At 48.8% G+C, this 26,083-nt stretch overlaps 1 protein-coding gene across 8 annotated transcripts; it reads left to right on the forward strand.

The window, feature by feature from the left end:
• The first annotated feature begins 4,800 nt into the window (after window positions 1-4,800).
• On the forward strand, window positions 4,801-25,168 carry WNT5A (Wnt family member 5A). 8 transcript variants are annotated; one of them, XM_002813623.6, is made up of 5 exons: window positions 4,801-5,827; window positions 11,874-12,007; window positions 13,230-13,480; window positions 18,132-18,424; window positions 22,212-25,168. In XM_002813623.6, exons 1-5 carry the CDS (start codon window positions 5,822-5,824, stop codon window positions 22,668-22,670), a joined length of 1,143 nt encoding a protein of 380 aa, XP_002813669.1. In that variant the 5' UTR covers window positions 4,801-5,821; the 3' UTR covers window positions 22,671-25,168. The 8 variants fall into 8 exon arrangements, with proteins under 8 accessions (XP_002813669.1, XP_009237173.1, XP_054408023.1 ...); XM_009238898.4 differs by lacking the exon at window positions 4,801-5,827 and adding an exon at window positions 7,229-7,558; XM_054552048.2 differs by lacking the exon at window positions 4,801-5,827 and adding an exon at window positions 7,664-7,786.
• Window positions 25,169-26,083: the final 915 nt, after the last annotated feature.

Raw genomic sequence — 26,083 nt, forward strand, 5'->3', positions numbered from 1 at the left:
ATAATAATACGATCTACCTCACAAAGTAGTGAGGATGAAACAAGGCAATGAATGTAAAGAGTTTAGACAAGGCTAGCTTCTGGCACATAGAGCTCAGTAAGTGTTGCCAGCAATTATTATGATTGTTTATTACTGGTTATTATCTCAACACATACCGGCCCCATCTTTGTTGAATTCCATCATATAGGCATGGCCGGTGATCCTATAATTGCCACATTTCTCTCCTCTTCCCAGCCCCTACCCCTACTCTCCTCAGGCTCCTCGTTTTTCTCCAGATTTCACTGGGGGACCCAGGAAGAGATATTTACAGTGCAGAAATAATCACAGTAGCTGCCATTCATCGAACTATCTCCATAGGCAGAGCTGGACCAAGGTCTTTTGTACATTATCTCAATTTATGAGAACAATCCTAATATATTTGTTTCCTGTCTCCACTGCAGAGGTGAGAAAATTGAGGCTCAAAAGGGTGGGTGACCACTACAGGGTCACTCAGTCAGCAAGAGGCAGAGCTGGGATTCAGACTCACATCCATCTGACCCACAGGTTCCCTAAAATGAAACAAAATTAAAGCCCCCCCCTCCCCCGCAAAGCACCATTGACTATGAAATGGTCATAGTCAATATAACATATAATGCATAACACAGAAGTGTTATATGAGGAAAGGACACCCTATTCAACAAATGGTGCTGGGATAATTGGCATATAACACATAAGTAAGTTAGGAGGGCATAGTGAGTGATCAGTGCAAGGAGAGCTTGAGAGTCTCAAAGAGACTCCTGGAGTCAACCCAGAATCCAAAAATGTCCTCTAATTTCAAGGGAGCCTTTGCCCCCCACAGGCCAGTGGCAGCACAAAGCGATGGTATTACTTTGACTGTGGCCATGTGGTTGCGAGGAAGCCCCCGACCCCTTTCCGGCCTCTTTGTCTTCTTTAGGGCTCCATCTGTGGCCCTGCTCACACAGCCCTGCTGGTCTTGACTCTGAGGCGAAGGAGTAAACATCTTGGGGCTCTTTATTAGTTTATTTCAGAAGATGGAGCCTGTTTGCCCCTGGGGCCCATCCCTCTTTTATGGCCTCCAGCCTTTCTTGACAAATTCTAGTGACTGGAGAGAAAACCGCTTTCTACAGCAGATCATTAAAACACCACCATAAACCCAGGGCCATAAAATATTATTTGCTGGGCATAAAAGGGGGGTAGATTTTCCCAGAATGACAACCCAGGCCCTGCTTTCTCCTGCTGGGAAAGGCGGCACAGGGATGCAGTCGTTCATAAATTCCTTATCTTGCACTCTGCTTTGTGAATAATCCGGTTGGGAGAGCAGCCAAAAATATTGATTTATTTGTTCCACAGATTCAGAAGCATTTTTAATGAGCAGAGCATGGTGATGCCTTGCCAGTATATCTTCGGATGACTCAATCTGAGGCACACACCCAAATGCACACACGGTTTGCAAGGGGAAACATGAAGTTCCACAAACTGGAGGTCTGTCGAACACGAACCTTCACAGATGGAGAGGCATTGATTTCTCTCCTTCCAACTGTCTGCTCATTTCCCAGCCAAACCAATCAACACCGTCATGGGACTGGTGCTTACAACTGAGCCTGGCTTTCTAAGTCAGTCCCCACCCCTACCCACTATTGAAGGGTCAAAAGCGATTTCAAGTTGGTTCTCCTTAACACCGTCCTCTGAAATAATTCTTTCATCCATTCGCCCATTCATTTGGTTGTTACTACTAAGCACCTACTAAGTGCCAGGCACTGTTCTGAGGACTGGGGTTCCAGCCATGAAAAGCGCAGATGAGGTCCTGCTGACATGAAGCTTATTGCTCCTGGGGCATAATCTCAGCACACTCATTATTAATATTATCAGATAAAACTCACAACTCTTTATCTGAAGTCCTTGGGACTAGATGGTTTTGTTGGAAATTTTGGGAAAACAAAATGGGGCATATTGCTATTAATTTGCAAGCAGCCCAGTGAGGTCTGGGGAAATACCCAGTAACCAAATGCATTTGTGTTTATTCAGTGAAGAGTATTCCTAGCAAGTGGAATAAATCAAGACTATGTCTTGTCATGTGAGGTCCAGGTTTACCACCACAGGAGTTTGAAAACCTCTGTTTTCAGAGCTGCTTTTTTTCTAGAAGAGCAGGCATTGAGTGCCAGGTAAGTGCCTGACCCATGCTAAGAGCATTCCTAGATATCATGTTTCATTCTCAGTACTGCCCTGATTTTCAAGCTCATCTCATTTCATTCTCAATGCATTTCTACAAGGTAGATCATGAAATTTCTGTTTGCTGCTGTTGTTGCTGTTGTTGTGTGTAAGAGGGTTCTGAAGTGCTGGCTGAGAGGCTAGACAAGGTGTGACAGCTGGAAAGTGGCAGGGCAGGGACTGGAACTCCAGATTCCACAGCTGGCACTCTTAACCACTAACCAACACCGACTTCCACTAGAGGAAAGACGGCAGAACAGGAAATAACACTGTTTGGGCTGTGTCTATACAAGCAAAGGCAATTGGAGAGAAGCAGGTGATTATCCAGATAACTCAGAAAATAGCCATTAAAAAAAAAAAAAGGTTTGTGGTTGGGTAGCCAATGTTTCTAGACTGGCTGTACGTGTGGAGGAAATTCCCAGGTTAACGGCCCTTTTCTTCGTGGAATAGGATCCTCTACACGAACTGCCTTGGACTCTGGGACACTGGGATGCTAGTTTCTCCGTTCTTCGGGAGCGCCCTTTGGCAGCCCCTTTCATAGTCAGCTCATATCCTGCCACTTCTCAGAGCTGCTGCACGTAAGGTGGGTCCCGGAGATCCATGCCCGTGGGGCGGGGCTGGGATGTCTGCCTAGGAGGCACATGCTCTCCCGCAGCCAGGGAATCTCAGTCTGCGGCCACTGGGCAGAACACCAAGGGAGAGGAGGAAGGGCGGAGGGACGCAGCCCGGGGGGGATTTGCCCGGCGGAGACTCTCTTTTTCAGACACCCTCCTCCGGTGGGCAGATCTCAGGTTAGATTCGAAGACTGTAAAATGCCCACAGGTCGGGAAGTGGTCAAGGCTTATAGAGAAGAAGGTTAGAGGAATGGAGACTCAGGAGGTAAAGGGGAGATGTCCCAAGGGGAGCTTTGAGAACCTTGGATTCCCCCTCTTTAAGGCCGCACACGCCCTGGGGGAAAGCAAGCAAGTTGGTGGTGGGGGGAGGTGCTAAGCAGGAGCATCTGTCTCTGGCACTTGGTGGGAAGTTCACACTGCCATCTTTGCGCGCCAGGAAGGAGGCCAGGGCTGGGGAAGGGTCCAGTCGGCTAGGAAAATTAAGGAATGGGAAGGGGCTGTGGAGGGTGGAACGGCATCGCTGGAGCCTGGGCCTGCGCGCCCTGGGGTGTGGGGGTGGAGGTGGGGGAGGACTGGAGGAACAAAACAAAACAGCCACCACACCAAAACACCTAGGCCATGGATTTTTCGCCTTAAGGTCAAGTGCATGCCAATGGACGGAGAAAATTGAATTGTGTGTGTGTGTGTGTGTGTGTGTGTGTGTGTCTTCACCTTTGACAGCTGGAGGATGCGGACCGCGGAAAATAACTATTACGCTCCAGTGTGAGGCACTGTTTGTGGGGTGGGGCCCCCAGCGTGCTGGAGGTAGCGGACACAAATCCACCAACCCTGCCCCTCCGGTGTCCCCAAAACCACGGGCATCTGGAAGCGTCTAGAAATTCCGGTGCCCGGAACCCGGTTTTGCCAAACTCCGCAATCTCCTCTCCTGAGGGCACCCGCCAAGATCTCCGTGGCAGGACCACGCATCGCGCCTGGATGCTCTGGGCCAGAGCCAGATGAGCAATCATGCATCCCACTACCCAAGTCCCTACTACTCTGGGGACTTTGCAGGAGGTGCGCGCCTAACCCTATCCGTCAGCCCCAGTGCTTAAGTATCCTCCCCAAGAGGTAAGAATGAGGACGTCCCCCATGAGGTTCCATGTCAAGGCAGCAGTCTCCGTGGAGCCCCAGTGGGAGCGGTCTGGGATACGCGGGCGAGCCAAGGGGTCCAGCCGGGGAAGTTGGGGTTCAGCCTCCCGCCGGTCGGTGGCTCTGGAAGGAGCGCAGACAACTAGGCGGCAGGCAGGCAGCGGCTGCGGAGTGGACCTCTCTCTTTCAGCAGATGCCGCGGGGGATGGGGAACTCAGAGAAGGGGAGACAAGGGGGGTGTACCCCGCCTCCCGGCACCCCAGCCCGTAGTACGGCTTTAAAATCCTGCAGAGTTTGTCATAGGCCGGCCTCATCACGCATGCGCATAGGCAAAGTTGAGTTTTTTCTTTCTTCCCCCCCTTCCCTCTCTCTTTCCAGCCGCCCCTAGTTCTGAAACTTTAAAGAACTTTTTTCTTTCTTTCTTTCTTTTTTTTTTTTCTTCCTTCTGAGAACACCAGGGGAAAGAGGAGTCTGGAGAGAGGGAGGGAGAGAGTAAGGCAGTTGGCCAGAAGGGCTGGGGGGTGGGAGGGGGGGACGCGTCCCCGCGGTCGGTCAGTCTGTCTGCGGGGCACAGGATCGCGTGGAAATCTGCTGCGAGCTCCACGGAGCCGCCTCCGCCGCCCAGAGCCGGGGTCCGGGCGGCAGCTGCCCAGCGAGCCCTTCCGCCGCCGCCGTTGTGCCCGGGACCGCCCGCCTCCCGCCGGCCCGCTCTCCCGCCCCTCGGACCCGGGCGCCAAACGAGGAGGTGGGCAGCCTCGCCGGCCATGGACCGCCGGAGCTGAGTCGCCGCCGCGGAGCTCCGAGCTCTCGCCCCTCCCCAGCCTCGCGCCCGCGGTGCACTCGCTCCTCTTCGCCCTTCGCCCTGGAAAAACGGGGAAAAGAGAGATTAACCCGAAGAGAGAAAGAACGCGATACGTGGTGGGGCGGGGAGCCCGCGTCTCCCCTGGGTTATTCGCACCCCCCCCCCCAGCTCACCGCACAGCAATAAGTTCCGGGGCGACTTTCACCTATTTTGCTCCCCGTTTTTGCCGAACCCTAAAATGAAAGGACACAATTTGGGGCTGACTCTTGCAGCTCAGATGGCAACTTGTGCGTTTTCAGCGGCATCTTCCGGAGAAAAAGCCATGCGCGCCTGATTGTTCTGTGTCCCCAAGGCTGCAGCGGGGGTGTGTGTGCTGGGGTGTGTGTCTGTGTGTGTACAGAGACGTCCACACTAACTCGCGGCTGCAGGATCAGCGTCTGGAAGCAGACGTTTCGGCTACAGACCCGGAGAGGAGGAGCTGGAGATCAGGAGGCGTGAGCCGCCAAGAGTTTGCAGAATCTGTGGTGTGAATGAACTGGGGGCACCTGGGCGCACAGATCGCCCCCCCCTTCCCCCGCCCCGGGCCAAAGTTGAGTAGTGGGACATTTTTTTCACCCTCTTGTGAAGAATTTCTTTTTATTATTATTTGTCGTAAGGTCTTTTGCACAATCACGCCCACATTTGGGGTTGGAAAGCCCTAATTACCGCCGTCGCTGATGGACGTTGGAAACGGAGCGCCTCTCCGTGGAACAGTTGCCTGCGCGCCCTCGCCGGACCCGCGGCTCCCTAGTTGCGTCCCGACCAGGCCCTGCCCTTGCTGCCGGCTCGCGCGCGTCCGCGCCCCCTCCATTCCTGGGCGCATCCCAGCTCTGCGCCAACTCGGGAGTCCAGGCCCGGGCGCCAGTGCCCGCTTCAGCTCGGGTTCACTGCGCCCGCCGGACGCGCGCCGGAGGACTCCGCAGCCCTGCTCCTGACCGTCCCCTCAGGCTTAACCCGGTCGCTCCGCTCGGATTCCTCAGCTGCCCTCGCTCGGGTGGCGACTTCCTCCCCGCGCCCCCTCCCCCTCGCCATGAAGGTAGGTGTTCAGTGCGCTGCCACTTTTTTTCTTTACTTCCCCCCACCCCCTGTTGGAAGTTAACTGAGTTCCCTTCGCCTCTTCCTATCCCTCCATTTCCCCAACCGCCTGGAGAAGCTGGAACTCCAGCGTCGCTGGCAGGAACCCCTACCCCTTCGCCCTCCACGCCGGGCGCACTGCCTCAGTATCCCAGGAGATCACTTCTCGTAGCACCACCCGTTCTGCAAACCTTTTCGACTTCTGAGAAAAAGTGGGGAAGAGCGATAGTAGAAAAACTGAGTGCGGTTCACTGACGACTTTTGCTCTGAGAACATCGAGTGTAATTTACTATGTATATTTCAGTAACAGGATAATGATTCAATTCAACAAATATTTACCAAGCGCCCACTGCGCGGGCACCGGGAGGGTGTGTGGCCGGGGCTCGGGATGGGGAAAGGGACTCCTTGGTTGAGAGAACCCGCAGAGGAACTAGGGGCCAACTACTCCAGAGCGGCGTACACCTTCCCCCACACACCCCCTGCACCGACGGAGGCCAGATTGTAGGCTTGCCTTGGCCGGGTAACTGGAGCGCTTCAGGCCCCTTTGCCTTAGGAGTGCCTGGCGGGGGGCCAGCGCGCACCCCGGCGCGGGGAGCGGGGTCGCGTTATTAGCATTATTAGCCGCCACTGGGTGAGCTCAGGCACTTTGCAGCAGTGGTGGGGGCGGGGAGTTGTGGTGGTAGTGGCTGTAATCCCGTACTCCGGGAGAGCGCTCCCCGGCCCCCGGAGCGGAGTCTGCCTTGTCCTTTAGAAAACACTTGGGCCTCCGCGTTGGGAGAGCAGGCAGGGGCCAGTTTGCGAACTCTTGTTTGTTTTAATTGTCAGTTGTATGTTAAAGCCGAGTCACACACTCCGAGGGTCACTGAGAGTTCACTTTTACGAAAAGTTAACGTTTCTTCCTGCAACATAAGTTGTTATTTTCTAAACAATTTTTCTTATCTGTCCTCCAAGCTTCAATTCCTATTTCCATTTTTCTGGTCTTTCCCATTTTCAGTTTCTTAGAAAATAAGGTTAGAATTGAAATTAAGATGTTTCCTGGAAGCAAACAACCCCTCTTCCCCCAAAAAAGTTAAAAAAAAAAAAAAAAAAAAAAAACTTCAAGTCTGGAGACCCCACGGCCCTGTGTGACTTTCTAATCCCTGTCTGGTATCGAGGCCCCTTCTCCTCTCTCGCCTCTCTTTTCTCTCTTCTCTCTTTAAATGGGCAATTCGCTGTTTGGAAGTAACTTGGGCCTTGCGGTGAGGTCGCACCTCCTCAGCCCCTGCCCTCCCCCCAGCCAACCTTCGCACATTCACTGCGGAACCAGCCAGATTTAGTTTCTAGACAGACTCTGCCAGGGGAGTTTCGAGGGGGCAATGCGGAGAGTGCGCAGCGAACCGCGGGCGGACAAATGTGTGTGTGTCCGAGTGTGTGGATCCTTGGCTGCGTGTCTGTCTGTGTGTGTGTGTGTGTGTAGGGGAGTTGTTCTCGGGTCCAGGACGTACTTAGCCTTCGTCTCCTCCACCCCCCGACCCTCTCAACGGAAGACCCTCCCCAGGAGGCCCGGCCCAAGAGTCCCCTGTCTTCTCCTCCCCTCCCCCGTGCGCTCCGGTGCTCTAGGGGTTAGCACTATGCGCGCAGAACTCGGAGCCATCCCCGTCGCCTTTTCTTCCCCGCGGTGCGGTGCCGGCTGCCCCCTGTTGGCCGCCTTGAGGTAGGACTCCTCCGAGCTTAGGTTCCTTGGGGCGGGCGGGCGGGCAGCTGCTCCCCTCTTCCTCCCACCCCTGCTCCCTTCATCCCTCCCGACCACCAGACCCCACTCTCCCATCAGGGGCCCTCGGAGGCCCCCAGAGGACCAGTTTCGCTGCGCCGCCGGCCGCTGCAATACGGAAGGGGCCACGGGTCCGGCCCAGCAAATGGGACTCGGCCAGCTGGACACAGGGTTGGTACCTCTTCTTCTGGGCTTGGGAAGGAGAGTGTCGCCCTAGGAGGCCTCGGGTCTGGCCTCAGCTGCCTCCCAGCTCTCTATGGTCGAGAACAAGTGTTGCTTTCCCGCTTTTCGCCTCACTTTCATCGTCTGTTAAAAAGTGGGAGCGAAACTACCTTTAAAGAGTGGGGGTTGGACTATCATTTCATTTTCTTCCTCTGTCCAAGGACTCTGCTCCACCTCTGGACAAAGTTGATCCTCTGCTGAGAGGGTTAGACATCCTATGTGAGAAGGTGTGAGTGGTGTGTGTGTGTGTGTGTGTGTGTGTGTGTGTGTATCCTGGGGTCTGGAAAGCCCAGTCTAAGGGATGGACGAGGGGGCAGGAAACAGAGGAGAACCAGGCCAGACCGTTCTTCCCCTGGGGCCTCTCTATACCCGAACCTGGAAACTGCTGTCAGTGCTGAGGCCTGGGCGGCTCTCTTTTGTCACACTGATTCTGGCTCAAGGTGTAACCTCCGCCTTCTCTATCTGGCAATTCCCTCCTCCCCTACTCCGCTCCGCGCGCGCCAACACACATATTGCTGTGGACACAGCCCTTGCGCCCAGGCGCGAGGCTTAGGGAGTAGTGGCTCCTTTGTTTGCTCCCCTAAAGCGGACCTCCTACCCGCCTGGGCCGGCCCATTCTTTAGCTCCTCGCGCCGCTCCCCGCATTCTCCAGGGCAGGACGTCCCAAGTTTTTGGCTGCAACTGAGTGCTCTCCTGCTAGTTTCTCCATCTCTCTCCTTGCTTTTTAGGGAGAGATCAGAGTGGGGAAAACAGCTTTGTTTTTCCACCAAGAGTGGAGATTCTTTTTGGAGTTTCGCACCCTCCCCTTCACTGCCATGAGCCTGGGTCAAATGGGCTTCTTCCGCCTAGTTGGCGTCCCTCATCGTTTGCACTCCCAGAAACTTGGGGCCTAAACGTAGAGAGTCTAGCAGAAGGGAATGACTAGACTGAATGTGGCAGCGCCCCGGGGCTGAGGGGAGAGGATCTTTGCCCGGCCTTTTTATCTTTTCTCTTAAGGGACTGCCTGCGGAGGAGTTGGGTGTTGCAAGACTTTAGGTGTGCATCAGGCTGCTCCCCGAGCCCTCCGAGCGTCCTCTGAACAATTTTGCTACTGAGGTTTCCTCTCCCTTATCCCTCATCACGCCTGGCCCGCACCGTGGTTGGTAAAGAAGGATCAGGAACACCTTTAATCCGACGCGAAGGCTTTGAGGGATACATAGAAAGGGAGCCACGTCGTTGAGCTGCTCTGGATTGAAGAGGAGGACGCGGGAACGCCCTCCTCCACCTCACTCCTCTGGTGCGCTGAGCCCCTCAAACGCCCCCAGCCCTCCTCCCCGTGGCACGCGAGGAAGATTCTCAGTGTCCTTACAGAGTCATCTTCCCTGGGCCCCGAAAGTGTTGGAAAACATTTAGCCCCTTCTTTGGGAAACTCAGTGTCTGATCAGAATTTTTGTTTTACCCCTGGGGTTGACAGTCTCCCCAGAGGTCTCATTTCATACTGTCTTTTCGGATCAGATCTCTTGGTAAACAGGCGGGGAGGTTTTACCCTATAGAGCCGATGTATGTGTGAGTTCGCTGTGAGTTCCTTGAGTGTCTCAAACTTGTGGGGCCTTTTCTGGGTTGCACTGGGATTGAAGAGGGAAGAGGGCCAAGGTGTTTCCGGGCAAGCGGCGGGGTTAAGTGGAGATGCGACTCGTGAGGCTCTCCTTTCCGATCCCCCTTTGGGACACCCTCTGCCTACCTCTACCCTGGAGCCAGGAAGACCCAAGTCGTGGAGACCGGATGGGCCCGCTCTCAGTTGACCTGGGCTCTGGGAACTGGTGGACTCTCCCTGGGGGCGTCGGGCTGGGAGTGGGTTCGGTTTGTGTGGCTTCGGCTCTAACAAAGAGATCCGCTGTAATCCCCCGAATCTGTTATCAATTTCTCCGCTGCTTGAGCCCCGCCCTACGCGCCCCGCCCGCCGCGAAGCTTGGAAAGTGCACGCGGCCAGCAGCAATCTGGGCCGCTGACTCGGAAACATGTCGCAGCGTGTGTGTCTATGCACGCGTGTGAGTGTGTAAATGTGCACGAGTGTGAGTGTGTATGATGTGTGTGCACGCGGCATTGGCTGCCCCTGGGGAGAGTTGACTTTGCAGCCTGGGCTGCGCGAGAAGCAGACTTTGCAGCCCACCCCCTCCCCTGGAGGAAATTTGACACTTAGGTCGGGGGTGGGGAGATAGCCGGAGCCTTCTCTCTCCTAGCTGGGGAAACCCCAGATTTCCATTCTCCAGGATGCGCCCCCCAGCTTTGCAGCGTTTTGGAGACAACTGGGCCTTGGGTGCGGAGCCCTGCTTAGCAGGCGCTGGGGACCACATAAGCGTTTCCTCTCTGAGAAGCCCCGAAGCGTCCAGGCCAAAGGGGGCGGCTCACGGAGAAAAACCTTGGCACGCTCCTGAGCCCCATAGTTTTACCAGGGCTGCCTAGTCCCCTCTGTCCCTTTTACGGCACAGGTTCCAAGCCAGGCTCTTCCACCGCCTTAAAGAGGCTCACCTTTCTTTTCTTTTCTGTGGAAGGGGCTCCTTCAGGGGCTATGGGCGATGCAGTGCGGCAGGGTTAGACTTATGTGTAAGGGGATTTTAAAAACCCGCTCCTCCCACCCGCACCCGCCACCTACTCGCTCCGCCGCCGCCTACAGGTGGAGAAGTCACCAGTGGGGAGGAACGGCAGCGGAAGCTTCCAAGGCCAACTCCTACCCCTGAAATTCTTCAGGAAGGGAACCTTCGCCGCTGGGGGCCTCTTTGCCCTGGAATCGATGCGCCCAGCTGCGGCTCCGGAGCCAGCGCCTCTGGCCCCGTCTGGACTCATCCGCAAGGGCTCTGGCCTCGCCCCGCAACCCCACCTTTCGGGACTGACCGAACCAAGTCTGAGTTGGGTTGGAGAGGCTAGACTGGAGGCAGGGTGGCAGAGTTCCAACGACAGGCTCGCAGTGCCGCGATGGCAAAGTGGCCCACAACCCCAGATCAGGAACAAGGGAAACTGGAGTCTCTCTGGGCCTCCCATCTCCTCCCTCCCCGGCAGCTGCCAGCTGTGGGGTGGGAGGGAGAGTGAAAAATCAGAATTTGGGAGAAAGCTGTGGGGAGGGCAGGGAAGGGATCTTCTCCCCAGGCAGCGAGACCCAGACTCCCTTCTTTCCTCTAGGGTTCCATCCCTTCTCTCAGTCCGTGGAAGAGGCCACAGGCGACGCAGGCGAGGGTGGCTCTCTTTTCCAGTTTCCTTGGTTGGGAGACCCGACCTCTCTCTCCATTATCCCCTAGGGCCCCCACCTCCTTCTCCCCTCCCCAGTCTGGCTGGAGAACGTCCTTAAGGAAATCCGGGCTGCTCTTCCCCATCTGGAAGTGGCTTTCCCCAAATCGGCTCGTAAACTGATTATGAAACATACGATGTTAATTCGGAGTTGCATTTCCCAGCTGGGCACTCTCGCGCGCTGGTCCCCGGGGCCTCGCCCCCCACCCCCTGCCCTTCCCTCCCGCGTCCTGCCCCCATCCTCCACCCCCCGCGCTGGCCACCCCGCCTCCTCCGCAGTCTCTGGCGGCAGCGCGCTCCACTCGCCTCCGTGCTCCTCTCGCCCATGGAATTAATTCTGGCTCCACTTGTTGCTCGGCCCAGGTTGGGGAGAGGACGGAGGGTGGCCGCAGCGGGTTCCCGAGTGAATTACCCAGGAGGGACTGAGCACACCACCAACTAGAGGGGGGCCAGGGGGTGCGGGACTCGAGCGAGCATGAAGGAGGCATCGCCTGGCACCAGGGCTTTGACTCAACAGAATTGAGACATGTTTGTAATCGCTGGCGTGCCCCGCGCACAGGATCCCAGCGAAATCAGATTTCCTGGTGAGGTTGAGTGGGTGGATTAATTTGGAAAAAGAAACTGCCTATATCTTGCCATCAAAAAACTCACGGAGGAGAAGCGCAGTCAATCAACAGTAAACTTAAGAGACCCCGGATGCTTCCGTTGTTTAAACTTGTATGCTTGAAAATTATCTGAGAGGCAATAAACATCTGCTCCTTTCTTCCCTCTCCAGAAGTCCGTTGGAATATTAAGCCCAGGAGTTGCTTTGGGGATGGCTGGAAGTGCAATGTCTTCCAAATTCTTCCTAATGGCTTTGGCCGTGTTTTTCTCCTTCGCCCAGGTTGTAATTGAAGCCAATTCTTGGTGGTAAGTTCATTCTATGTGCGTGTTCTTCCTCTTCTTTTTCTTTTTTTAAGATTTGTTTGTATGATGCGGCAATATTTAATGCTGGATAGTGAATGTGGGTGTATTTATCCAAGACATATGTATACATTTTACTTATATATAGTTTTAAATCAGAATTTTCTTTTAACTTGTTAATATTGTAAAGCTTATCTTCAGCTCCTAGGGAATGGGAAACTATAAATCTAGGCCTTTTTCTATGAAGCTCTTGTTCAGATGTGTGCTTGTAGTACATCGTGCAATAAAAAAGAACAGAAATTCACTTTGCTAGTAATTGTAAGCCTATCTATAAAATTTACTTTTTTGCCACCTCTAGGTAGTAAAAGTGAGTTTCAACTTTTATCTTCTGTTACTCGAGATTATTATTAACCTGCAGAGTTTGAATTAGGCAGAGTTCTAGGAGGACAGCTACACTCCAAGTGCAGAAGTATTGGGGCTTGAAATGTAATCAAAAGGAGGTTAATTTGAAGTAGTCAAATGTCCCCAAGCGGGAGTTTCTTTCTGGGTACGGGCCTTGTAGATAGACTGTAATATATCCAGAGGATTATTTTTGATGGCATTCTGGGTATTTTTTTTCCCCTGTAAATGAACAGCATTTTTCTGACTGTCAAACATGACTTCTGTTCACTGGGTACCCTGTCTTGGGTCCCTCACAATCACATAAGGAGCCCTTTTAAAATGTCAAGAAACATGGTGAATTTTCTCCAGTCTGTATACTTGTCCCTCTGTTCTTGCATCAGTCAAAAGGAACTGCTATCTCCTACCCGTATCTAATTGTGTCTACTTTCAGCATTCGTAAGTTTTCAAGGCAGATTGGTCCCATTTGTGGGGCAAAGTGGGTCACTTTCTCTAATATCAGAGGCCTGTCCCTCAAACTGCTGTTTCCCCCTTTTCTGAGTGGATTTTGGAAATACTGATTCAGGTATATGGTGACAGGGGCTAGGAAGGGAGTGAAAATACTAACTGAGGAGCCAGATGGCACGATGGGGACTGCACAATACCTCCGTTTTCTGAGTGCAGTTTAAACAGAGGAGTTTTATGAAGCCCTTCTCATACTTTGTCATGAGGACAAGCAGGAGAGAAAAAAGCATCTGTGTGCTTAAAACTATGTATTGCTGACATGCTTTCAGGGGGCCCACCTCGTGATTTCACGTAAATCTTGAATGCACATCTCCCCCCCTTGCAGGTCGCTAGGTATGAATAACCCTGTTCAGATGTCAGAAGTATATATTATAGGAGCACAGCCTCTCTGCAGCCAACTGGCAGGACTTTCTCAAGGACAGAAGAAACTGTGCCACTTGTATCAGGACCACATGCAATACATCGGAGAAGGCGCAAAGACAGGCATCAAAGAATGCCAGTATCAATTCCGACACCGAAGGTGGAACTGCAGCACTGTGGACAACACCTCTGTTTTTGGCAGGGTGATGCAGATAGGTAGGAAAACATTTAAAATATTTTTTAAAAACATTAACTTTTTTTCCTAGAAGAAATCCTTAGCGTTTACTTCATGCTTGATAGAAAGCATGAAGGAGGATGCCTTCCAGCTCGGGTGGTGGCTTGGGCATTTTTGTCATTATAGCAAATGATGTTAATTCCTGTCCCTACACCTGATGATAAGTTTTGGATTTTAATCAAGTCAGGAGGCAAGTATCACAGACACCTTCATTTTTCCAAACACTTCATTTTTCTATAAAGCATTTTGTTTAAAATAGAAGCAGAACACTTATTTTGGTTTCTTAAGAGTAGGTGGGGGAAAGCAAGTCATTTATATGCTTTTAAACGTCGAAACTCTCTTGCCTGTTAGTTTTTTAAGCCACAATTCAAACGGCCTGAGCATCAAACTAAAAGTTGCCATCTTTTAGAATCCTGGATATATTGAACAAAGTTTTAATTTTCCTAATAGAACTATTTCCTGAGGCTATAAAGATATAGATGTTAAAAGCTTTATTTTTAGTCCCAGAAAGAATTTTAATTAAAAGTGATCCAATTTATGTTTGTGATTTCAGCAATTGATATAATAAAAGCACATGCTTGGGATGTCAACCTAGGAACTTGAAAAAAAAATTAAGAGTATTGCTCACAGTCCGATTCTTCATTTTAAATACGTTGTTGAATGTCTTACTTCCCCATTCAAAGAGATAGCTTCAAATGGGCTAAAGGCAAAGATTTTGAAAAATCTGTTTGTTTGCCTCTGCTTTTGTTTAAATAGTATAGGATACTATTTGACAGATGTGGTCCAATGTGTGTTTTCTAGTGTGAATATTTTAGGTTTCTCTACTTTTATGCAAAAAAGCCCTTATAATTAATATGACTGCAGTGATTCCCAAAGTAAGAAGCAATTTATCAAGGCAATTAACTGTCTATACTGACTGAAGAGAAAAGTTGGCTTAATATCCATCACAGATGGAGGAAATGCATTTTTTATTTTTAAAAAAAGCCCGAAAATTACATTCATTGAGAACAAAAAAGAGTTGTCAGGGGATGTTTGAGCCAAGTGGTTTTATAAACTAAAATAATACAAGACTGGAAGCTGTTCCTCTGATTGAATGGGAGAATGGCCTGTAGCCTCAGCCTGCAAAGTTTCATGGGGCTTTGTCCTTTCTGTTAATGATTAAAATGTGCTAATATATATACTGGGATCTGAATCTAAGAGTTAAGCTTCGGGAACACAGGAGTTTTCCCTGACTATGGGCTGTCTTATGTAGTTAACTGGGAGTGTGGTAGATTTATTCTCCCATGTGTTGATATTGTAAGGGAACTTAAATACTTCTGAAAAATTCTATGAGGATGGTAACTTTTCCCCCTTCTTATATGTTCCTCCTAAACTGCCTTCTTCTCAACCTATGGGACTACTTTTTCACATGTATATGAGTTAGCAAAAATCATACACCTCTGATGGTAACCAGGAAGGAAAATAGCAATCGGAACTGTTTGTCTGTGTAGTCACTTGAACACGGCTTTGATTTAAGATCCTCCTCTCGTTTTCATACGTAGCCTGTTTTGGGCCAAAATGTTCAGAATAAGCTATCATTTGCTAAATGAATTTGAGTTCTGCTGGAGATTTATTTTAAATGCGGTCCAAGATTCAAAGAGCCTGCTTCCTCAGGGAACAAGCAGAACCCTTGGTACAAAAGCCTGTATTTAATTGTCCCTGGAAAGTATGCTCTCTGGTCTTCAGCTGCACGGCACTACTGTCTGGGTCGATGGGAAGTGGATGGGAGTGGTACCTCCCCACAGCCTCTGAGACAGCCCTCCTAGATACTATCATCAAGTCAGCTGATGTCCTGGGAAGATGAGAGCACATATGGCATCCTCCCCTGCGAAAGGTCCCCCAAGTGCCTAGCGTCTCAGAGCAGAAAGCTGCTGCTGGGTGGCTTGTGGTGGGACACCGATGGGGCCTTCTGTTTTTTACTTAATTAAAAAAGAGACAGGAGAGAAGAGAAAACAATAGATTTTTATGAAAGAGGAACATGGACCCAATTCCAATTGTTGGAAAATTTCTTTGCTTTCACTTTTCCACTTAAGAGTGTATTTGAAGAGAATGAGCTAAGGGAAAATTTAAAATACCCTTGATGCCAAAAGGTGTGTGTGTGTGTGCCCACCCCAAAGCCCTCAGCACACCAAGTACATTGAGAGTAATTCTTCTTTGTGGGAATCTGACCCTGTGATGGGGCCAGTGTCTGAGAAACTCAGGCCACCACCTCTGACCCCCTCCTCAACTCATTTTTCTAAGATGCCAGTTGCCTTGGAGGCACCATGAACAATTACTTCATGAAGGGCCCACTCTTCATTTTGGAAAGTTTCTCATTTTTCATCATGCTACCCTTTCCTTCCAGCTTTTGTCCCCATCTGTCTCTTTGTTTCCATGCTGTGAAAAGATATGTAAGGAAGGCACCATTTGTAAGGGGTGTGAGGATCGGAGTAGATGTGGGTTTCACAGGAAAGGAAACCTAACTGAATCAGCAGTATTCCAACCAGGATGACTGTATCCTCCGGCAATTAGCCAAAGAATACTTTTCAAACTGATGTTTACCCTGCAGTGACCAATTAGCTTAGAGGGATCGCCCAGGTTTGTATCCTGGGGCATAAAAGGAAATGCTCAAGATAGACTTATGAAAAAATTAGAAGCATTGTTTGTGTTTTGTATAAAGCCTTCTTATGCTCTGTATACTCAAAGGACAGTGTCTTATTTTCCTCTATCCCCAGAGGATCATTTCATCTCCTCTTCCTCTAGCTACTACCTTTGTTCTACAAATCCCCCATCCAGGGCCACAGCATTTTCTGTACTATCAAATTACTCCCTAGAAGCTGTATATTGTCCTCATTCGTTTCCATTCCCCTGATGTGCTCTGCCTCTCTAATCCCACTAGATAGATGTAATGTATCACAGGAACTTTCTAGATCCTCCTGCCAACCACCAGCACACACCTTCAAAGTCATTCATTTTGAAAATATGGGAGGGGGAGGATATATGGTAAATCAGAACCATCACCATTCACAAATGGCTGTGACTGGCATGGAGCAGAAGACCAAGAATGAGGTGGCCTGCTGGATGCTTGAACTGGCATCGCCGTCCTCCTGCAGAATGACCCTTCTCGTTCAGACTGAGTCCTGTTGTCAGCTTTTCTTGTGCTCCTCACTTCCCCCTCAGAAAAAAAGATTGTTAGCAAGCTCTCAAAGTAAGTATAGGAGAAACTGATTGCGGTACATGAATTTCAGCACCAGAAGAGGCCCCTTTCCTTGCATATATTTCAGTACCCTTATTTTGTAATTGAGGAAAGTGAGCCTGCCCCCCAATCCCATCCCTACCCCATGCTTCAGCTGGCTGGATGATAACCCTTTCTCTCTCAGATTACAGTACTTTTATTAACTATCTCTTGTTACATGCAGAAAAGTCTCCATGTACAAGTGAAGTTTAGGGTACTCTATGATAGCCTCCAGTTTTCTCCTTACAAATAGGGTCCCTGTAACTATTATATGGGGAGATATTCTTTACTAGTTTGGGGAAGAAGATAACTTCTCGCTCCCTCTTTTCCCCATAGGTTGTGCTTTTTTCCTTCTTGCTGTCATTCTAACACTTTGAGGCAAAGGCAGTGGGGGAGTGGGCCGGGGGTGTTTGCAGAAGTGGCATTGAAGAACAACAGGCTGTTTTAAAAGCAGACACTCATTCTTGAATGAGAAGTATCAGGCCAATCAGCCTGGGATTTAAGAATAGCAAGCTTCATTTATAACTCTATATGAGCTGATTTAGAATTGTCCTCTGGGAAAGTAAAGAGACTTGTCCTGAGAAATACTTTCTGCTGCATGAAGGAAGAGGGAGGAAAGGTTACAACTGCCAGAGGAGGAGGGGACACAAGGCCAAAATGAGTGTGGCAGAAACTAGTGTGGCTGCTGGCAGTGTCTCCCTTAGATTCAAGGCCTAGCAAATTCTGTAATCCTGCCCTATATGTAACTCAAATGAAAATAATACTGAACATTAAAATAAGTGTAAGGAAGTCTACCCATATTCTGAGTGTTCCTTCAATGACTTCTTTCATGTGCATTTTTGGAAATATCAAGTTTTGACTATTTTCAAAAGAGTTGCAGAGAAAATCAATCCAGCAACTGCTTAGAATCCGGCCTGCAGCTCTGAAATGGCTGAGCAGAGATACTGGGGATCTGCTACTCCTTTGTTAATTGTTGCTTCTGTGTGTTTTGGGGGATCTTGCTTGGCTTCCCCTCAAGCTGGGCCCAGGGCCTGGTGCTTGTTAATGATGGGGCAGCCCGAGCTTTTACCTTGTTGATCCCCTACTCCCTACCCCACCACCCCCTACTCCCTACCCTCTACCCCAACCTCCCCCCACCCCTACCTGCCCCCATCCCTACCTGCCCCCACCTTCTACCTCCCCACTATTCTTGCTTCCCCACCTCCTGCTTCCCCCCAACCTCCAACCTCCCCCACCTCCTACCTCCCCTCCATCTCTAACTTGTCCCCCACCTCCTACCTCCCCCCCAATTCCCTACCTTGCCCCCACCCCCACCCCCGGCAGCATCCCGGCCCAGCGCGTGAAGCAGGCCGCCAGTGATCCCTTGTCCTCACCCACAGGCAGCCGCGAGACGGCCTTCACATACGCGGTGAGCGCAGCAGGGGTGGTGAACGCCATGAGCCGGGCGTGCCGCGAGGGCGAGCTGTCCACCTGCGGCTGCAGCCGCGCCGCGCGACCCAAGGACCTGCCGCGGGACTGGCTCTGGGGCGGCTGCGGCGACAACATCGACTATGGCTACCGCTTTGCCAAGGAGTTCGTGGACGCCCGCGAGCGGGAGCGCATCCACGCCAAGGGCTCCTACGAGAGTGCTCGCATCCTCATGAACCTGCACAACAACGAGGCGGGCCGCAGGGTGAGTGCCCCGTCTCGCCTCCGCCCCGCATCTCTGTCCCCTCACCTTGCCCTCCAGCCTCCTAGGGTCTCTCCCTGTAGCTCCGTCCTCTCCTCTGCCACTCCTTTGCTATCTGGTCCTGTCTCTCTCTGCTTCTCTTTCTGTCTCTCCCTATCTTTCTCTGTCTTTCCTGTCTCTTTCCTCCTCATCCTGTTCCTGTCTCACTTTCTTTCTCCCTCTTCCCTTCCTTTCCTCCTTCCCGGTCTCTCTCTTCTCCCCCTTTGTCTATCTCTCTTTCTTCCATCTGTCTCCATAGTTGCCCCTGCGCATCCCAGAAGGGCCTCCTGGGGGGATCATCCTCCCTTGTGCCCCCAGCCAAGGTGAGCCAGCAGTTGTCTGAAAAAGACCTTTCCTTGCCTTTTTAGTTAGTTCCCGGTACCTTTGGCTACTGGAGCACAGAAATAAAAATGGGAATAACTTTCTGCCTCCTGCCTGGACGATGTCTGTGGCTGGCTTTCAGTTTGGGACAGGGATTTTTCTGTCTTCGTAGGTGCCCAGGTGGGAAAGCCCTCACCCCAGCTTTCAGCCTCTTTCCCTCCTTTCTTTCTCGCTGCCTCTCTTTTTGTCATTAGGTAGCAGGCCTGATGGATGGAGGGTTTTTTTAAAAAAGGGCTTTTCTAGGAAAAGGACAGCATTTTTAGCAGTGTGGGCTTTTATAGGTCTGACCATCAGGCCAATCACAAAGTGGCTCTGGGGAGAAGAGAGCAGCAGAAGTACCCAGGGAGGACCATCTTTGCAGTCCTCACGAGTCTCCTGGTTCCCGCTGTTTCCTTCCCCTGGTGGGGATATGAAAAGCTACTTCTCAATAGTTAAAAAGACCCTTTTTTTTTCCTGTGGTTAAACACATGGCACTTTATGGCTGCTTTAAAATGAAGGGGTGAAAACTTTTCTTAACTTTGGCAGCATTGAAAACCAGGGCCATTATTTTTTCACAGAACCCAAGGTAGGTGCCAGGAACTTTCTGGTCAGAGATTTCACTCTTCTGTATTTTGGGGTGAGGGAGAAGGAAGTTAATCACAGAGTAAACTGTAGAGGACTGGATGGAGCCTTAGAAGCCTCTGGCCCCACACTCATTTTAAAGATTGGGAAACTGAGGCCCAGAAAACCACTTCATGACCATGGGAGAAAATTAAAGAATGGAAATATAAGCCTAGGTACGTTTTTATTGAATTCACGCATCACAGCTAAGAGGTGAAGAGCTAGCAGTTCAGGAATTAGAGAAATCTGGGTTAAAATGCGGCGTTGTCTGTTCTTTGCTTTTTCTGAGCCTCAGTTTTCCCATTTCCACATCTGTTAAATGGCCATGGCAATTACAATCACCTGAGGTTATTGTGAGGACTAAGTGAGATCATCTAGTAGGTTGAACCATGTGAAATTGCCAACACTTGACTCTTTTTGATTACAAAATAACAATTTCATTTGGTTTAATTAAAGGTCTTAGTTTAGTGTCCGCCAGTAGTAAGTGCTTGATAGATGATAACTTCTAAAACATTATAAGCAAAGGACATAGAGAAGTCAAAGATCGTGTAGATAATTCCAGCTAGCTTATCTTCTCAAATTTGTTGTTAAACATTTGGGTGTTCCGGGGAAGGACTAAACTCTACAGAATTTTGCCTCTACTGCCCTGAGGGGTCAAATAATTGCCACAGACAGAGTGTGGCCTCTCCTTTCTCAGGCCTCTCACTGCTATGGTGTCTGCAGTGTGGGTTGCCTCTTCTGTGGTGGACCCAGGGCCACTTGAAAATTTGGGGGGGTGGGGTCAGCCCCATTCTCTCTGGAAGCCCATAAAACCTTGCTTTCACCCTCTTCAGGGATGTATCACTGGGATCTCCATATACGACATGCCCAGTGCCTCAGATCAGAAATGCCTCAAAAAGAGAGATGTGTCTGACTCTTAAAGGCCCCTATCCAGGGGTATGCCCATATTTGGTATTCTCATCCGTCTTTGGGACTTTCTTAGCCTTCTCTCATGTCCAGAAATCATCAGAGGTTTGGCAACCAAGAAGACTGGGTCAAGGGATTTCCAAGTGGCAAGAGAGGATTGGGGAAGTTTGAAAAGCACCTATAATGTTACACTTAACTTCTGCATTTTTTTAGTAGTGAGTTTTTTTGGGGTAAATTTGATCATTGGAGTAGTGAGCTGAGTTTGGATTTTGGTGAGTGAGGTTACCAATAAGACAGTTTTTTTTTCTCTAGGGTGGTGGGGCTAGGGGATGGAAATTTGGGCACTGTGCCAGGAAATCATATTAGAATTTCCATGGGGTGTTAGCTTTTTAATTTTTCTCAATGGGGAGCAAAGGTTAAATACGATTGCAAAACCCTTCCTCAGACTAGCTGAGTGCCTGAAACTCTTTATGCCAAGAGAGTACACTTTGGCCCCCTTTAAAAGAGCCCCTGTGAATCCCTGGAGGAAGAGGGTGGCTGTTCTCTGCAGAAGAGGCCTTCTGATGCATCCCCAGCTTCCAGGTTCCTGACAGGTCTTCTCCAGCATACTCACACCACGTGGACTCTGGAGGGTCACTGGCACAAGGAACTGTGGGCAGCAGGGTCTATAAATAGGCAACCACCACCTCCCAGACTGCTGGGCACAGTGTTATGGGGCCAGACCCATGGGCACTGCTACTGGGAAGCCCGAGGTGACTGGGCAGGGGCCCAGATGCCATGTCCTCGTCACTCTGGAGAAAGACCAGATTTACTGAGTGTGTCCCTTGTTACCCTAAAGAAAGACCAGATTTACTGTGTCCTAAGTGCCAAGCGCTTTCCACGTCTCCCCTAATTTTATCCTTATAACAGCACTTGGAGGTTGGTGCCATCACTGCTGCCTTCACAGATAGAAAACAGAGGCCCGGAAAAGTGCAGCCTGTTGTCTGAATTCAAGGGTAGAGTCAGGAACACAATCCACGTTGCTTGGCTCCAGGGTAGGTGCTCTTGGCCTAGGGGGGTGATAGATGGGGTAGGGACTGTGTGGGAAACAAGAGTGAGGATACCTGAGTTCCAGGCGCAGTCCCTCCACACTTTAGCTGTGTGACCTGTGCAGGCCACTCAGCATCACTGTGCCGTCATCCAATCCAGCCCATGTCCTAATGTTGCTGGGATGGTTAAATGAGATCATGAGTGTAAGGACACTTACAGTGCCTGGTGCACAGCAATAATAGTAGTAATGGGTTAAGATTTGAACCTTGATCCCACTGGGGCTGGACTCCTCCCAATTCTGCACTTACCGGCTGGATATCCATGGGCAAGTCACTAAGCACGGGCTTGGAGTCCAGCTGCCTGGGTTCAAATCCTGGCACCTTTACTCCCAGGAGTTGGGTGAGTAGCTCATCTCTCTGGGTCTCACTTTCCTTCTCTGTGAAATGGGATGATACTAGCACTTCTCACCTAGCTGCTACTGGGGATTAATTGAGGTAATGCAGTGTGAACAACCTCTGGGATGAGTGTCCACGTGTTGCTGCTGCTCTTTCTCTGAAAAAAGCAGCTGGAACAATTTTTTTTCCTGTTCCTATTAAAAAACCACAGTTGTTGTTGATAATGATGATATAATAATGAGTGGCTAAGAACATATTTATTTGGAAGAATTTTTAAAGAAGGCAACACAAGACTTCTGGTAATGAAGTAAATATGACCCAGTCCTTAATTCAGCTGGGGAACATAGCTCCATGGAGAAGGTCGAGGAGAACTTTGTTTCCATAGCCTGCATCTGGCTCCTCCATGAATGTGTGTACTGATTGCCCCCATTTCCCTGCAGACGGTGTACAACCTGGCTGATGTGGCCTGCAAGTGCCATGGGGTGTCCGGCTCATGTAGCCTGAAGACATGCTGGCTGCAGCTGGCGGACTTCCGCAAGGTGGGTGATGCCCTGAAGGAGAAGTATGACAGCGCGGCGGCCATGCGGCTCAACAGCCGGGGCAAGCTGGTGCAGGTCAACAGCCGCTTCAACTCGCCCACCACACAAGACCTGGTCTACATTGACCCCAGCCCTGACTACTGCGTGCGCAATGAGAGCACCGGCTCGCTGGGCACGCAGGGCCGCCTGTGCAACAAGACGTCGGAGGGCATGGATGGCTGTGAGCTCATGTGCTGCGGCCGTGGCTACGACCAGTTCAAGACCGTGCAGACGGAGCGCTGCCACTGCAAGTTCCACTGGTGCTGCTACGTCAAGTGCAAGAAGTGCACAGAGATCGTGGACCAGTTTGTGTGCAAGTAGTGGGTGCCGCCCAGCACTCAGCCCCGCTCCCAGGACCCGCTTATTTATAGAAAGTACAGTGATTCTGGTTTTTGGTTTTTAGAAATATTTTTTATTTTTCCCCAAGAATTGCAACCGGAACCATTTTTTTTCCTGTTACCATCTAAGAACTCTGTGGTTTATTATTAATATTATAATTATTATTTGGCAATAATGGGGGTGGGAACCAAGAAAAATATTTATTTTGTGGATCTTTGAAAAGGTAATACAAGACTTCTTTTGATAGTATAGAATGAAGGGGAAATAATACATACCCTAACTTAGCTGTGTGGACATGGTACACATACAGAAGGTAAAGAAATACGTTTTCTTTTTCTCAAATATGCGATCATATGGGATGGGTAGGTTCCAGTTGAAGGAGGGTGGTAGAAATCTATTCACAATTCAGCTTCTATGACCAAAATGAGTTGTAAATTCTCTGGTGCAAGATAAAAGGTCTTGGGAAAAAAAACCCAAAACAAACCTCCCTTCCCCAGCGCGGCTGCTAGCTTGCTTTCTGCATTTTCAAAATGATAATTTAAAATGGAAGGACAAGAATGTCATATTCTCAAGAAAAAAGGTATATCACATGTCTCATTCTCCTCAAATATTCCATTTGCAGACAGACTGTCATATTCTAATAGCTCATGAAATTTGGGCAGCAGGGAGGAAAGTCCCCAGAAATTAAAAAATTTAAAACTCTTATATCAAGATGTTGATTTGAAGCTGTTATAGGAATTAGGATTCCAGATTGTAAAAAGATCCCCAAATAATTGTGGACACTAGATTTTTTTTTGTTTGGGGAGGTTGGCTTGAATATAAATGAAAATATCCTGTCATTTTCTTAGGGATACTTGGTTAGTAAATTATAATGATAAAAATAATACATGAATCCCCTTCACAGGTTCTCAGCCCAAGCAACAAGGTAATTGCGTGCCATTCAGCACTGCACCAGAGCAGACAACCTATTTGAGGAAAAACAGTGAAATCCACCTTCCTCTTCACACCGAGCCCTCTCTGATTCCTCCGTGTTGTGATGTGATGCTGGCCACTTTTCCAACGGCAGCTCCACTGGGTCCCCTTTGGTTGTAGGACAGGAAATGAAACATTAGGAGCTCTGCTTGGAAAACAGTTCACTACTTAGGGATTTTTGTTTCCTAAAACTTTTATTTTGAGGAGCAGTAGTTTTCTATGTTTTAATGACAGAACTTGGCTAATGGAATTCACAGAGGTGTTGCAGCGTTTCACTGTTATGATCCTGTGTTTAGATTATCCACTCAAGCTTCTCCTATTGTACTGCAGGTGTACCTTAAAACTGTTCCCAGTGTACTTGAACAGTTGCATTTATAAGGGGGGAAATGTGGTTTAATGGTGCCTGATATCTCAAAGTCTTTTGTACATAACATATATATATATACATATATATAAATATAAATATAAATATATCTCATTGCAGCCAGTGATTTAGATTTACAGTTTACTCTGGGGTTATTTCTCTGTCTAGAGCATTGTTGTCCTTCACTGCAGTCCAGTTGGGATTATTCCAAAAGTTTATCGAGTCTTGAGCTTGGGCTGTGGCCCTGCTGTGATCATACCTTGAGCACGACGAAGCAACCTTGTTTCTGAGGAAGCTTGAGTTCTGACTCACTGAAATGCATGTTGGGTTGAAGATATCTTTTTTCTTTTCTGCCTCACCCCTTTGTCTCCAACCTCCATTTCTGTTCACTTTGTGGAGAGGGCATTACTTGTTCATTATAGACATGGACATTAATAGATATTCAAAACTCAGAAGCATCAGCAATGTTTCTCTTTTCTTAGTTCATTCTGCAGAATGGAAACCCATTCTGCAGAATAGAAATGACAGTACTTATTAATTGAGTCCCTAAGGAAAATTCAGCCCACTACATAGATAGCTATTTTTTTTTTTAATAAGGACACTTCTTTCCAAACAGTGCCATCAAATATGTTCTTATCTCAGACTTACATTGTTTTAAAAGTTTGGAAAGATACACATCTTTCATACCCCTCTTAGGCAGGTTGGCTTTCATATCACCTCAGCCAACTGTGGCTCTTAATTTATTGCATAATGATATTCACATCCCCTCAGTTGCAGTGTATTGTGAGCAAAAGATCTTGAAAGCAAAAAGCACTAATTAGTTTAAAATGTCACTTTTTTGGTTTTTATTATACAAAAACCATGAAGTAGTTTTTTTATTTGCTAAATCAGATTGTTCCTTTTTAGTGATTCATGTTTATGAAGAGAGTTGAGTTTAACAATCCTAGCTTTTAAAAGAAACTATTTAATGTAAAATATTCTACATGTCATTCAGATATTATGTATATCTTCTAGCCTTTATTCTGTACTTTTAATGTACATATTTCTGTCTTGCGTGATTTGTATATTTCACTGGTTTAAAAAACAAGCATCGAAAGGCTTATGCCAAATGGAAGATAGAATATAAAATAAAACGTTACTTGTATATTGGTAAGTGGTTTCAATTGTCCTTCAGATAATTCATGTGGAGATTTTTGGAGAAACCATGACGGATAGTTTAGGATGACTACATGTCAAAATAATAGAAGAGTGGTGAATTTTACCAAAACCAAACTATTTGGAAGCTTCAAAAGGTTTCTGTATGTAATGGAACAAAAGGGGAATTCTCTTTTCCTATATATGTTCCTCACAAAAAAAAAAAAAAAAAAAAAGAAATCAAGCAGATGGCTTAAAGCTGGTTATAGGATTGCTCACATTCTTTTAGCATTATGCATGTAACTTAATTGTTTTAGAACGTGTTGCTGTTGTAACATCCCAGAGAAGAACGAAAAGACACATGCTTTTATCCATGACCAGATTTTTAGTCCAAAAAATGTATTTTTTTGTGTGTTTACCACTGCAACTATTGCACCTCTCTATTTGAATTTACTGTGGACCATGTGTGGTGTCTCTATGCCCTTTGAAAGCAGTTTTTATAAAAAGAAAGCCCGGGTCCGCAGAGAATGAAAACTGGTTGGAAACTAAAGGTTCACTGTGTTAAGTGCAATTAATACAAGTTCTTGTGCTTTTCAAAAATGTACACGGAAATCTGGACAGTGCTGCACAGATTGATACATTAGCCTTTGCTTTTTCTCTTTCAGGATAACCTTGTAACATATTGAAACCTTTTAAGGATGCCAAGAATGCATTATTCCACAAAAAAAAGTAGACCAACATATAGAGTGTTTAAAATAGCATTTCTGGGCAAATTCAAACTCTTGTGGTTCTAGGACTCACATCTGTTTCAGTTTTTCCTCAGTTGTATATTGACCAGTGTTCTTTATTGCAAAAACATATACCCGATTTAGCAGTGTCAGCGTATTTTTTCTTCTCATCCTGGAGTGTATTCAAGATCTTCCCA

Source organism: Pongo abelii, chromosome 2, assembly GCF_028885655.2.
Source record: "Pongo abelii isolate AG06213 chromosome 2, NHGRI_mPonAbe1-v2.0_pri, whole genome shotgun sequence".
Lineage (NCBI taxonomy): Eukaryota > Metazoa > Chordata > Mammalia > Primates > Hominidae > Pongo > Pongo abelii.